At 45.1% G+C, this 13,007-nt stretch overlaps 1 protein-coding gene across 1 annotated transcript in view; it reads right to left on the bottom strand.

Annotated features, from left to right (window-relative positions):
• Emb (embigin) overlaps nt 1–2,737 on the bottom strand; it is a 39,832-nt gene extending 37,095 nt beyond the window's left edge. The window contains exon 1 of the mRNA XM_021659203.2: nt 2,410–2,737. Coding sequence (XP_021514878.1) covers nt 2,410–2,518 — 109 coding nt within the window. The 5' untranslated portion in view covers nt 2,519–2,737. The remainder of the gene's footprint in view (nt 1–2,409) is intronic.
• Nucleotides 2,738–13,007: the final 10,270 nt, after the last annotated feature.

The raw sequence follows: 13,007 nt of genomic DNA, 5'->3' as shown, positions 1-13,007 counted from the left end.
TGCAGGCAGGAAAAATGGCTCGGAGGTTCAGAGGAATGTCTGCTCTTCCGGAGGTTAGTTCCCAGCAACCACATGGTGGCTCACAACCACCTACGATAGGATCTGATGCCATCTTCTGGCGTGCAAGTGTACCTGCAGATGAGCACCAATATGTATAAAATAAATAAGTCATTAAAAAAAAAGAAAGAAAGAAATGGGCTAAAAGTTAAACTGACCAACTTCAAACTGTCTGCTCTACTATTAAACCAACTACATGTACCGGAGCAATTGCTTCGATGAAGCCTCAACTCCCTCTTCTCAAAGTCAGGGAAAATAGAAGCTACTTCATCAGCCTGTACAATGCATAGTACAGTGGCTGGCACAGAGCTCTAGCAGAACATAAGTACAGTAACTTAGACCCAGTTTTAACACCTTTCTCCCAGTAGTTCAAAGAATAAATACAAAGAACATCCAGCAAACCTTGCAGTGTTCTTTAGGGAAGAATGAGTAATCTCATTTAAATTAATACTGAATCTAGACAGGGTGGCAGCAACCTGACCGGTTTATTTACTCCTGGGACTGCAGTTCTGGGTGGTTGTGAGCTCCCAAGCGGGTGCTGTGAATTCAGACGCCACGTCCTTCGAATGCCCTATAGTTTCAGAACTTTCACCTGAGTTGAGTTTGAGAGGAAACCCCATGTTCCCCTCTGCCATTCGGCACATTTATGTACACCTTCACCTGCTCCCTAGTTTCTTCCCTTTAGAGGCCAGGTGAGTACACGCTCCGAGTCCTTTCACATGACTTTAACCTGCACTGACTCACACAGAATTTCCAAAACTGCTAAGGCCCAGGCTGACTTCTATGCTAACTGAATCAGTTTTTGTTTTGTTGTTGTTTTGTTTTATCTCCCATTTGAAAGACCTGGATATCAGTCTTTTTAAAGCTCTCCTACCGGGGTGGTGCACACCTGGAACCCCAGCACTCTGGGAGGCAGAGGCAAGCAGATTGCTGTAGTTGTAGGCCAGCCAAGGCTACACAGAGAAAACCCTGTCTGGAAAATAAAATAAAATTAACAAACAACAACAACAACAAAACTCTTATAAAATGTACTGCCTAGTAGAGAACCAAACTTCTAGGACTAATCCAAACACACCGATCCTCAAAACAGTTGTTTAGGCTGGTTTTGTAGTTCCATGGTGTGGCTGCTTTCCATGCAGGAAACCCAGAGTTACAGAGGCAGAACCCAAGAAAGAAAATTGGGGAGAGAAGCGGGAAGGGAGAAGGGGGGGCAAGCAAAGGGAGGAGAGGGGGGAGGGGAAAAGGGAGAGAGGGAAAAAGAGACAGAGTAAGGAAGGGTTCAGGAGAGCAAGTCATGTCCTGGACAATTATATCTCAGTCTTATGTTGGGAAAAGAGACGTGGAGCAAGAAAACCCAGAGACTAGAAGCATCCAAGTTCACAATGTGGGTGCATCCCTTCGATCGTGTTCCTGCTCGTGTCATGTTCAACCAATCTACATGATATAAGCTCATGGAAATCATCTATACCAGCTGAAAACGCTGGCTAGAAGAATGTCTGGATTTGGATCCCCGTGGGTCAGTCTTCCCACTGCTTGAGAAGTTAGTGGTGACTTAAACGGGAGCACGGAAACTTGAGCTGAAAAGCAGGGTCACACCGAATCGCTTGCAACACAGAAAGTATAAACAGGTGAGCTAAGACGGCAAATCCAATCTTGACTTTGGGGAATGTTTTTTCGTGTAAATCTTTTTGTCAACATGCCTTAAACACGCAACCCAACACCCTCGAAAAAAAAAAGGTTTTGCTTTCATAAAGACCATGGCTTAAGGACAAGACACACGAGTACTTTTCTTATCTGGGTCTTGCTTGAGTTGGCTGGCGGGCGGGATTTTTACCTTCTGCTCTAAAAAACATCCTCAAAGCCAACAACACCTGCCAGGAGGAAAGGTGATACGAGAACCTCGCTGAGGCCGCTAGCGGAGGGAGTTGGCGTCAGAGAATGTGGATCCATAACCACGCCACAGTCTAAGTCCCCAGTAACCTCCGCACGACCCCGCACACTCTATATTAGCCCACTTCGTAGGGAAAAAAAACAACAACAACAACAACAACAACAACGATCCTCTCTCACTACCAGTTTCCGGGATCAAACTGGGCTATACTGGGACCGGAATCACCCCTAGACTCGGCAGACGCGGAGGCACCCCGGCGCCCACGTTTCTTCCTTGGGTACCCGCGCCCAGCCAATGAGAAGCCATCTCCGCTCCGCTCCGCAGCAGCCTGCGCTCGCTCGCATCCACGCGGCCCTTGCTAGGATAGCGAGGGAAGCCCTCGGGCTAGAGGGTCGCGGCCGATGCGCCCCCATCCCGCGTGCCCAGAGCCCTCCCCGGACCGACCCCTGTACCCCAGGCACCTGCGGGATTGCTCTCTGCCCGATCCGGGCGCGTCGCCGCCAGAAGGCACAGAAGGAGGAGCGGGCAGCCAGGCGTCACAAGCGCCCCCAGACCAGTGAGCGAGGGCATGGCGCGGGCGGCTCGGTCCCGGAGGTCGCTGCTGCGCCCTCGGCGTGCTGCGATCGGTGTCCGTTTGTCCGTGTGTACGCTTGCTGGTAACCGGGAGCCCACTGCCAGTCCCGGGGACAGGACACGCGAGAAAAAGCGGAGTGGGAGGGGCCCGGCCGCCCAGGCCCTCCTCCCCCAAGGCGCACCCAGCACACCGAGGCCAGCCCAGCGAGGCCAGCCCAGCGTTGTTGCGCCGGCCCTCCATCAATTATGCAGCCGGCAACCCGCTGCAGGCGCGCCCGGATGTGCTGTGCAACCCCGGCGCCGCATCCTCTCCCGCCCCCATCCTTTCCACTTGCCCACGCTGGAGAGCGAGCTAGCTAATCGAGCCAGCCAGGTGATGCCTAGCCCGTCACCTCCAGGATGTGTAGCAACTCCCTACTGAGAGTTATTTGCATCCATTGGATGGGTTCGCTTATTTACGTTGATGAGACAGGTAAAAAAAAGACAGATTTCTGCTCCTGGACATCTTCAGATGTGCAAGGGTTTGTTTTTACGGAACCGAAGGTGCTATCTAGTGGCTCTGAGCCCGGTACTTAATATTTCGTAGAGTTTCCAATCAAGTCCTGCGCACCCTCCCCCAATCTCTGAAAGGTTTGGCTGGTTCCCTCTGGATTAAGGTTTCGGAGTCCCAAGGCCCCCTAGTGTGTCTCCTTTTGTTTGCTTGCTGCAACAGTTTTCCTGGCGCCAAAGAGCTGGAGAAACAAAAACTAAGTAAAGGGGTTCGGCCGTTACTGTGTAAACCGCAGAAGGCCATTCATCCTTGTCAAACATTGTAGGATACAATGTTATCTCTTATCCGCGAGGGGCCCCGAGGTTGGAATTTCTTACTCTCCTACCAAATAAGTCAAGATAATTAAAAACGATTGTTTTTCTGTGCAGCGGGAAAGGATCCTATGTTATGAAGCTAGTGATCATTGATGAAGGCCTTACCTAGCCGCCCTTTGTCCTTTAGGGACATCCACTCAGGGTAAAACTGCAGGAAGAAATTTCAGAGTGAGGCCGTTGAAGCACAGCTGGAGTTTATTAAAAAGGGATTTTTTTTTTCCTTGAGGTAGATTTAAATATGGGGGTTAATACAAAGAGTAAGGCACGCACAAGACCATGGCTGTGGGTTTCCGAGCTCTGTGTCAATAGTACATACCCCTACCGTACGTACCGTTCTGGTGGCTCTCAAGTTACAGCTCAGGGAACTAAGAAGCCGTTTATTTATTTATTTATTTTTCCTTTTACCCCTCTTTTTCTGAGAGGTGAAATTGTAGGGTGGCTCCAGTGGCATCTTAGATGGAATTTCGATCTGATAAGATCAGGACTGGATAGTTAAGACATTCCTTCTCCTGTAAAAAGGGTTTCATGGGAGATTCTTGGAAAAATAGAAAGGTCGTACATGCGGAGGCATGAAAAGGGACTCACACATTGCTACTTTTACATTTTTATTTGAGGAATATATAAAAACAATACTTGCCTTCTGTAAGCAGCCTTCACAGCAAATGTTCATTGCGATGGACATCTTTCCTCCCGGTTGAGAAGCTTCATCACACTCCAGATGAATGGCTTCTTTTCTTTCCTATGTCTCCCCTAATTTTTTCTGTCTTCCTATTTTGTTTCCATAAGACTTTGTAGGATATTCTGACACAATAAAAATTACAGAAAAAAAAATTTGGAGTTTTTTTGTTCATGTATATTTTAGACATAATCTAGCTGTGTTGCCTCTAGGCCCTGGGCTCATACAATCGCTATACCTCAGCCTCCCACATGCCATGCAATGGCGTGGCAACCACAGCAAACAATTGTGTGTGGGGGGGGTGTTGCCTGCATGTACATCTCTGTACCGTGTGTGTGTGCCTGGTGCCGATGGAGGCCAAAGAGAGCCAGGGATGCCTTAGAACTTGAGCTACAGATAGTTGTGAGCCACCATGTAGGTGCTGAGAATCAAACCCTAGTCCTCTGGAAGAGCAGCCAGCGCTCTTAACTGCTGAGACATCTCAGTAGTGCCGTGACCCCCTACTCTTTAAAAACTAGGTTTGATAATCATACATTCAAATCAGATTTAAAAAAAAAAAAAAAAAAAGGATTTCCCCAAAAGGACAGACACTTTTTGCAGAAAGAAACTTATCTCATAGAATAAACTACTGAATAAGAAAACTTTGCTTACTCCTGCGAGCCACCATTGATTTTAATTGGTATATGCATACAAAATATTCATGTTCCATGAAAATAAAGCCCTATAGTAAGGAATATGGCTTCTGGCCTGGTGCTTGTGGCACACGTCTTCAATCCCAGCACTTGAGAGGCAGAGACAGAGAATCTCTGAGTTCAAGGTCTGCCTGGTGGACAGAGCTAGTTCCAGCACAGACAGAGCTTTGTGGAGAAAACTTTTGTAAGAACACGAAACAACTCATTCAGCAATATTAGGTGTCTCCTGAGTGCCAGGTGCTGTATTCAAAAGGGACTGCACGTAAAATAAGTAGCACACACAGTAACTAACTCACACAGCCATTTATCTGTGGGTTGCAAACCCACAGACTCTTCCTGTTATCAGAATTGTTACATTTAGAGCCTGGGCCCTGGTGGCCCGCCAAGGCAGGCCCAGTCTCCTGCCCTGGATAGACAGGTCATATAAACAAAGTATATTGAAAACCAGAGAAAGGGCATTTAGTCAGTGTGGTCACGTGGGAAGAGGAACAAAGAGGGCCGGTGGACCCCATGTCCATCTTCAGGTTGAGGGTTAAGTAGAAGGTGGGAGGTAGGCCTAATTAAGCAGTCCCTTTCAGGGGTGCTCCCACCGATCCTGTCTTAGCTCCAGTGTCTCCTGCAAAGTGGTCTGACAAGCCGTCAAAACTGAGTAAAACCTCTTTCCACAAGAGAGGTTTCTTCTCCTAGCCTAAGAACCCCAGGAAATTTTCAATTACTTAATGACCATTATTTCCATAACTGTTAGCCCAAGGAAGGTACACAAAAGTTTGGTTTTTTTGTTTGTTTGTTGTTGTTTCCTGAAAGCACAATTACATTTGCAGTCAGGAAAAAAAAAGTATATATATATATATATATATATATACATATATATATATATAATGATGTAACTGCTCTCAGCAAAGTCTTATGAGACCTTGAGGCCTGCCCCTTACACAGTGTGACCTTCTTGGGGTCTGGGGTAGGCTAGCTAAGCCCAAGTTTCCTGATCAACAAAACCCAATTCACACCAGTCCAGTCACTTCCCTACACCCGGGGAGTTTTTAATTGCAAGGCCTTCTTAGAATCCACCTCCACTAATCTTTCTCAATTAGTCTTACAGAATTCATCTCAAATTCACTCTCCTGCAAATGAGCTGACCCCAGTTAAAGAAAAAGTTTTGTTTCTGTGGAATCTGTCTCCTTATCAACAGGCAACGGTGACTTGCCAAACCTAAGGTCCTTTGTGCCCTTTGAGCAAAATAAACTGTGGGGAAAAAAAAAAACAAAAAAAACATTTCTTGCTTTACTAAGCATTTGGAGACTCTTTTCACTTGGTTACACTTCCTTATTTAGATATATTTTGTACGGCTTGGCCTTGCCTCCAGTACACTCTTTAAAAGGATGGGTATCTTTTACAGCCAGATGATGGAAGATTTTCCCTGTACAGATTTTCTGGCCTCTCTATTTGGAGTTGTCCCTTCCCTTCCCCGCAAAGGAAATGCGGCCACAAATGCTTTTAGTGCCCTCTTAGTGTGGTGTGTGAGAGGACACAGGGTCCTGTTTACTGGAGTACCGAATGCTGCCAAAGTAACAACACAGGAGCCTTCGGATCTAGGTCAGAAGCACTCCCACTCCCTCCTCTTTGAAGAGTCGAAGAGAGCAGCCAGGTGAAACAGTTACTCTGAGACCCACCGTGCAGTGAGAGAGGCACTGTGGAATCTGTCCAGATAAAATCAGGTGTTGAAAAAAAGAAGAGGAGTGCTTTGCACACGCCAAAGAACTGTGACTGGGGAAAGCCACGTTAGCTGTTAAAGAGTTACCTTGCAGTTTATAAAAGCTTAAAGGAAGAAATTCATCCCTGTCTCTCAAGACGGACCCTAAAAGTGTGGACCCCTTTGAAGCAGTGAGGATGTGCAAGTTCATTTGTCCAACACTGGCTGTTTCAACTTCCTCATGCTAGCAAGGGAGAAAAAGCTTAAACGTACGTGTTCAGAGCTTGCATTTCAAGGGAATTAAGATGGCTCGGTTTCTGTACACTGGCTATGATCGGTTGGCCTAAGGGTTTTCCAAACGGTGGCCTCCACTGCTACTAGATTATGAAATCCCCCCTTAGGGTTTGTCAGAGGGTGTGACCAGGTTATAACCACTTCCCTCATCACCACCACGTGCTTCCTGCCCTTGCAGATCGCAAAGGGGGAATTTTAACAGGCCTCTCCAAACATGCCACTCCCTGCAAATTTCGTTTGTCAGTGCTCCAAGGAATCATTTACTGAGCCAATGGCTACTGACAAGCACTTCAGACTCTTAGGAGACCATAGTGCTCAACAAATGTTATCACTACAACCCACAGGGAGATAGGGCCAAGAGTTTGACGAGATCCCCAACCAAGAATTCCAAAGCCAATATTTAGCCAACCGAAGAGATAATTGTGCCTTCCTGGCGCTGTGGAAGATTTGGATCTGATCTCTGAGATCTCGCATGTTGAAGCCGGTTGTTTTTTTTTTTTTCCTTCCTGGGTTTACGAATGCCTCCTCGGGCATGTTTGTTTCATTTAGAGGCAAAATAAAGAATTTAGCCCTGGAGGATCCCAGGAAGTCCTATGCAAAGTCCATAGGGAGGCTGCAATGTGCCTCGTAGTTTAGCAGGGACCATCCCATGATTTGTTTCCTGAAGAAAAACTTCCTGTGTTCCCTTCAGTTTGTGGACTGCTCAGTGAAAACTCGGGACGCAAGCCCAAGGAATCCTCCGGTTGCCTTCCGTGGCTGACTGAGGATAAAGTCGGAGGATATTTTCTCTGAAGACAGAAAGACTTCCTTTGCTAATGTGACACCTTTTCTTCTGGGAAGGCTTATCTCGGCGAGTCGCAAACCCTGATAAGCCAGCTGTAAAAGAAACACTGAGGCACTTCTTAAATGAAGAGCTAAGCAGTAAATCTTCTCCATACTGAACCGAAGTGGAAGTTCTGAAATTGCAGTGTTCAGATCATGAATAAAACATGTGAAGGTCTGAGGGAGCATCGGTTAATCTCTGCAGCATTACTGTCAAAATAATCTATATACCTGGATATATAACAATGTAATAAATAAGATAATTACATGTATTATAAATATATCTTTGGATATATGATAATATATTAAATTATATGTAATTGCCTATAACTATATATTTGGAAAGTATATATGTTAGGCAGCATATGTATACAAACATATATATATATATTAGACAGTATACACACACATATATTAGACACACACATATATTACATACACACACACACACAGAGACTCACTATGTAAACCTGGTTAGCCTAGAACTCACTAGAGAGGCCTGGCTGTCATCTATACCCACTATGTATAATTTATATTTTGAGTTAAGTTCAGTAAATGGGCTTATCTACCGGAATGCGTGAAGAAGGAAAACGTATTCCTACCACTGTGGTCTGGACTCAGTGCCATTGCTAACAACATGTTTTGATTTGCTACTAGTGCGAATCTTGTTGTTATAATTTTGTTTATGGCTCTGGGGACCTGTGTCATTTTCACACACACCCTTCCTTGCTTTATTGAGAGATATGTAAAGAAGGTCAAGGATTAGCAGAGGGAATAATTAGTTCTTGATTAGCTTCTCTTGGCAGAGTGGGATTTCCATTGTTTCAGGGACCAGAAGCCATTCAGATAATTTAGGAAGCAGTTTAAAGGTTTAGTCTGAGATGCAGTGGTTTTGGTGTTTTTGATGTTTTCCACATCTATACCAGAAGCCTTCTTGTGAGGAATGCCAGGAATTTCAGAATGGTGTATGTCTACCTATCTATGCAATTTAACAGTTTCTCCTAGCCAAATCCACAGTGTCTCAGTATCTGATGAATCTTGAAATTCTAAGACCATTTCACTAGAAGAGCATGTGATTCGCCTCTATTAGAATAGCCGAAGCCTCCTGCGGAGACTGACAGGAACAGAATCACATAGTAGGAAGCTGTAACGCTCAAAAATACGGCAAAGATGACAGTTACATGTTCCAGTGATGGAAACCCTTGAATTTCATTTGAAATTATCACTACTCTGAAAGCTTCCTACAGTGATGTTCAAAAGAAGAAAAAAAAATACAGAGACAATATAAATCTCTCCATTTGCCTTTATTTTCTCCTTGTTAGTGTATTAAAATGTTTAGAAGTAGCTTACCAGGTACTTCCTTGTGACCACCTAAAAACAGGTTCTTAAAAGGGAAGGTTATTCCAGCTGCCTCTTATTCAGCAAAGGCAACACCTCTACGATCCCAGCCCCCACCTCTTCTGATCACAGTAATCATAAGGGTCTCTACAGGGCAAATTTGGGAATAGGTTTTAAAAGTTAGTCAGGGTCCCTGTATAACTATAGGGCCATTACATTCTTTGTTTGCTGCCTCCTTCTTGATGCCATCTCCTTTCCGAGTGTTCTAGCTGGCGCGGTTTTGTCAGCTCCCATTCTAATTCCCGGACCTTCCGTCAGTCATTTATTCCATTAGCAAAACAGGCTGATCATCCGAACTTAGAAGATGAGTACATCTTTCCTGCAGGCAGTACACAGCTGATTTGTTCTGTTTTATGTTTTCAGGATCAGATTAGGATCCAGTCCGTGCTCATCGGGAACATTTAGGGGAAAGTTCTCGGTGCACGTTGACCCATTTTTCTGGCCCGTCTCATCCTCTTCTCAGAAGTCTGGTTGGCAAGACCCAAGTTATTTAATTGGAAAAGGGGTTTTAGTTTAACAGTAGAGTAACTGCCTAGTATCCCAACCCTTTGGGTCTAATTCATAGCACTACAAAGAAGAATAAAAGGGTACCTAGTTTAAGTAACCCAACCCGCTTTCTTCTAGTTGTTTTGAAACATCCCTCAGACCCAAGAGCATATAAATCAGGGGCTCTTGATCATGGGCCTTCTAACAGTTTGAATACTGAAGACCTTTCCAGTGGTCCATTTGTTTGTTTTGTCCTCCAAGGTGACTCTCAGGGGAGATGGTGATCCCTTTAGTAGGGAGGGTACAGAGGAAAGGTCATTATACCAGGAGGGTGTGCCCTCACATCACAGTTTGCCCACAGCCTCTTGGCTTCTCACAAAAGCACAATAGCAAAGCCTGAGCTTTATCTCACCTAGCCTTCTCCAGCTGGAGATCTGAACCTTTCTCTATTCCTACACGCATGCCCTCCATCATACGCCACCACTCTCTGTCTTCACCAGAGGCCAAACACATGTGATCACCTGATATGTACCTTGGAACCTCCAAATCTGTGATCCAAATAAACATCTTATTCTTTAAAACTAGCCTATGTCAGGGATTTTCTTACAGACAGATGACTGGTACCAAATCCTAGAAAGATGTCCGAAACTTCTGGAAATTCAGTTTGATTCTGCTGGAATCATGAAAATCCTGACCCACAGCGGATACACATATAGGAAGCAGACATTTAAGAGTCATCTGGGAGACTAGAGACATGGTTCATTGTTTAAGAGCACTGGCTGCTCGCTCAGAGGACCTGGGTTCTATTCCCAGGACACGCACGGCAGTTCACAACTGTCTGTAACTCTATTTCCAGGGGATTGGACACCCTTACACAAATGTACAGGCAAGGCACCGGTGCAGATAAAATAAAAATAAATTAGGGAAAAAAAAAGGAGTCATCTAGGGAGGGGTTGTAAATGAGAAGAACCTATCTTTGCCTTAATATTTCTAAAATAACTGATTTGTGGTGAACCTTAATTCTACCACTGTTCACTGTCATTGCTGGGAATAAGGAGTATTGCAGCTTACCAAGGCACACAATGAAGTTGAAAGCTGTGCAGTACAAAGCCAGGTCCTAGACATTTGCCCACGAACGTCATTGTCATGGGAGCTTGGCAGAGTCCCCTTTGGGTCTCACCTCTGCCTCCGACACTGGAAACGGCGAAGAATCAAGTGAGATGAAGCAGAAGCAATAAAATACTACATTGTGCACACAAAGGAACAACCTGTGAGCGAGCCGGGAGACCTCAGCCATGCTGAGAATCATGGCTCACAGGGTCACCACACAATGAGGAAGTACGCTGATCTGCATCGTGGCTGACCGTATAAACCACAGCCCTTTCGGAACAAGAGGAACTGTAGAAAACTACTTGCCTGTAACTGATTGTTTCGAACTTACCACAGGGACAAAAAGAGAAATGTGAGGCTTTGCTTTGTTTTGTTTTGTTTTGTTTACGGTCAGAGCTTACATTTTTGAGTCACGGTGTGTTAATAATTTTTGGTGGTGAAACAATGGATGTCGGCCTCTGTTCTGACTTTTTAAATAGCCTGAAATGATAAGTTTCCATATGAAGAGGCAGAAGTGAAGAGCAGTGAGGTGCCGGCCTTGTAAGAGGCTCTCAGGGAGAGCCAGCGCTCAGCTGAGCACCATGAAGTTAATGTTCCTTCCACCAGAGGAATTGCCAGCTAAACCCTGCCCCCGACTCCTAGCCCAGGGCACAGTGAGACACGAGATACCTGTGGCATTTTGAGGCACTCACTCCATGTTGAATTAGTTTGAATCATCACAATAAATAAACCAAGCCCTCTCCTCCAAACTGGTATTGTCTATAAGATTAATTTGATGCTTAATAATTTACAGCCTTGTGACCAGAGCTTTATTGTTGCCTTTGAATATTCAATTTAAATTTTTCATTATGACTCAGTTTGTTGTGATTTTACCTTGTTTCACAAGTAAAATAAAACTCTTTATAGTACCAGCAAATGTTCTATAAATAACATTCTTGGTCTATTCTGTTGTCTTTTTGTTTTGTTTTGTTTTTTTAACTACTAGAAAATTCATGTAGGAAAAACATTTTATTTTACACCTTACCATGTGTACTGGCTGGTTTTTATGTCAACTTGACACAAATTAGAATTGTCAGAAAAGTAGGAGCCTCAACTGAGAAAAGGCTTCCATAAAATTTAGTTGTAAGACATTTTCTTAATTAGTGATCAACGGAGGAGGACCCAGGCTCTTGCGGGTGCTGCCATCCTGGGTGGGCCTGAAGTCATAAAAAAGCGGTCTGAGTACATCATGGGCAGCAAGCCAGTGAGCAGCACCCCTCCCTGGCCTCTGCATCAGCTTCTGCCTCCAGGTTCCTGCCCTGTTTGAGTTCCTGTCCTGATTTCCTTTGGTGATGCGCAGGGATGTGGAAGTGTAAGCTGAATAAACCCTTCCTTCCCACTCTGCGTTTTGATCATTGTGTTTCCTCGAAGCAATAGAAACCTTAACTAAAGCAAGTTAGTACCATCGTAGTGTGTGGTACTGCTGTGACAAACCTGAGCATGTTTTGTGGACTTTGGAACGCCAGGCTAGGGAAGATATTGAGTGTTGAGAGCTCAGTGGGATTTTCTTGAGGACCCTGAAAGATAGGAATGTTGAGAACAGCGCAGAAGACAGAGTCCTGGCTTGTGAGGTTTCAGCAGAAAATTTAAAAACTCTATCAGGGATGTTTGCTATTTTGCATTAAGATTCTGTCATCTTGGTCAGCTGGGGCTGAAGGGTCAGGAACAATTAACAAGAGTCCAGCTCCCTGGAAGCGACACCTTTGCTTTGCTGGGATACTCTACGCTGGTCGTTTGGAGGTGAGAAATTAGCAGTGATTAAGAAGAGATCTGCATCCCTGAGGTGAAATCTAGGAAATGTTTCCTGAGGGCACAGAGAAGCACTGTTCAGAAGCAGTCAGGGTTGAACCTCATGTTGGCAGCTGGACTTGGTAATGTATGAGAGTCATCCAGATGAGATTGGTTTTGTAGGCATGAAGGGGTCATGATGAGCAGCTGGGGCTTGGCACTGGGAGAGGCCAGGAGAGGCCTTTGGTGAAGGTTATCCTCGGTGGCAGTTGAAGGCCGAGGATTGAAGAGGCCATGCAGAGAAGGTGAGGCTTGGATGTAGTCCGGTTGTAGAAAGGGACCCCAGCAGTTTTGGAGATGCCGGTACCATGGGATGACCACCAAGAACAGCAGTGGCAGTGGAGCGGAGGCAGCCTGAGCCTAGAAGATAAAATGTGTGTGTTGAAAAGGGTGGAGGCAGAGAAGTGACCCAAGCCCTTTGGAGAAGACCAGAGCACAAGTGGTTCCCAGACATTGGATGGCTGGAATTTGGTTTGGTTTTGATTTGATTTAATTATGACTGTGAAAGTATTTGATTTCTTTTTCTATTTTACTAGGCCACAATTGAGGCAAGACTCTGGATTTTAAAAGAGTGCCTATTTTAAAGGGGCTGAAAGTGTAATGTGTTTGAGTTTGCAAAGACTGTGG

Source organism: Meriones unguiculatus, chromosome 6 (assembly GCF_030254825.1).
Source record: "Meriones unguiculatus strain TT.TT164.6M chromosome 6, Bangor_MerUng_6.1, whole genome shotgun sequence".
In the NCBI taxonomy this organism is placed as follows: domain Eukaryota; kingdom Metazoa; phylum Chordata; class Mammalia; order Rodentia; family Muridae; genus Meriones; species Meriones unguiculatus.
The sequence above is the reverse complement of the archived record's forward strand: the minus strand, read 5'-3'. Positions and strand labels throughout refer to the sequence as shown.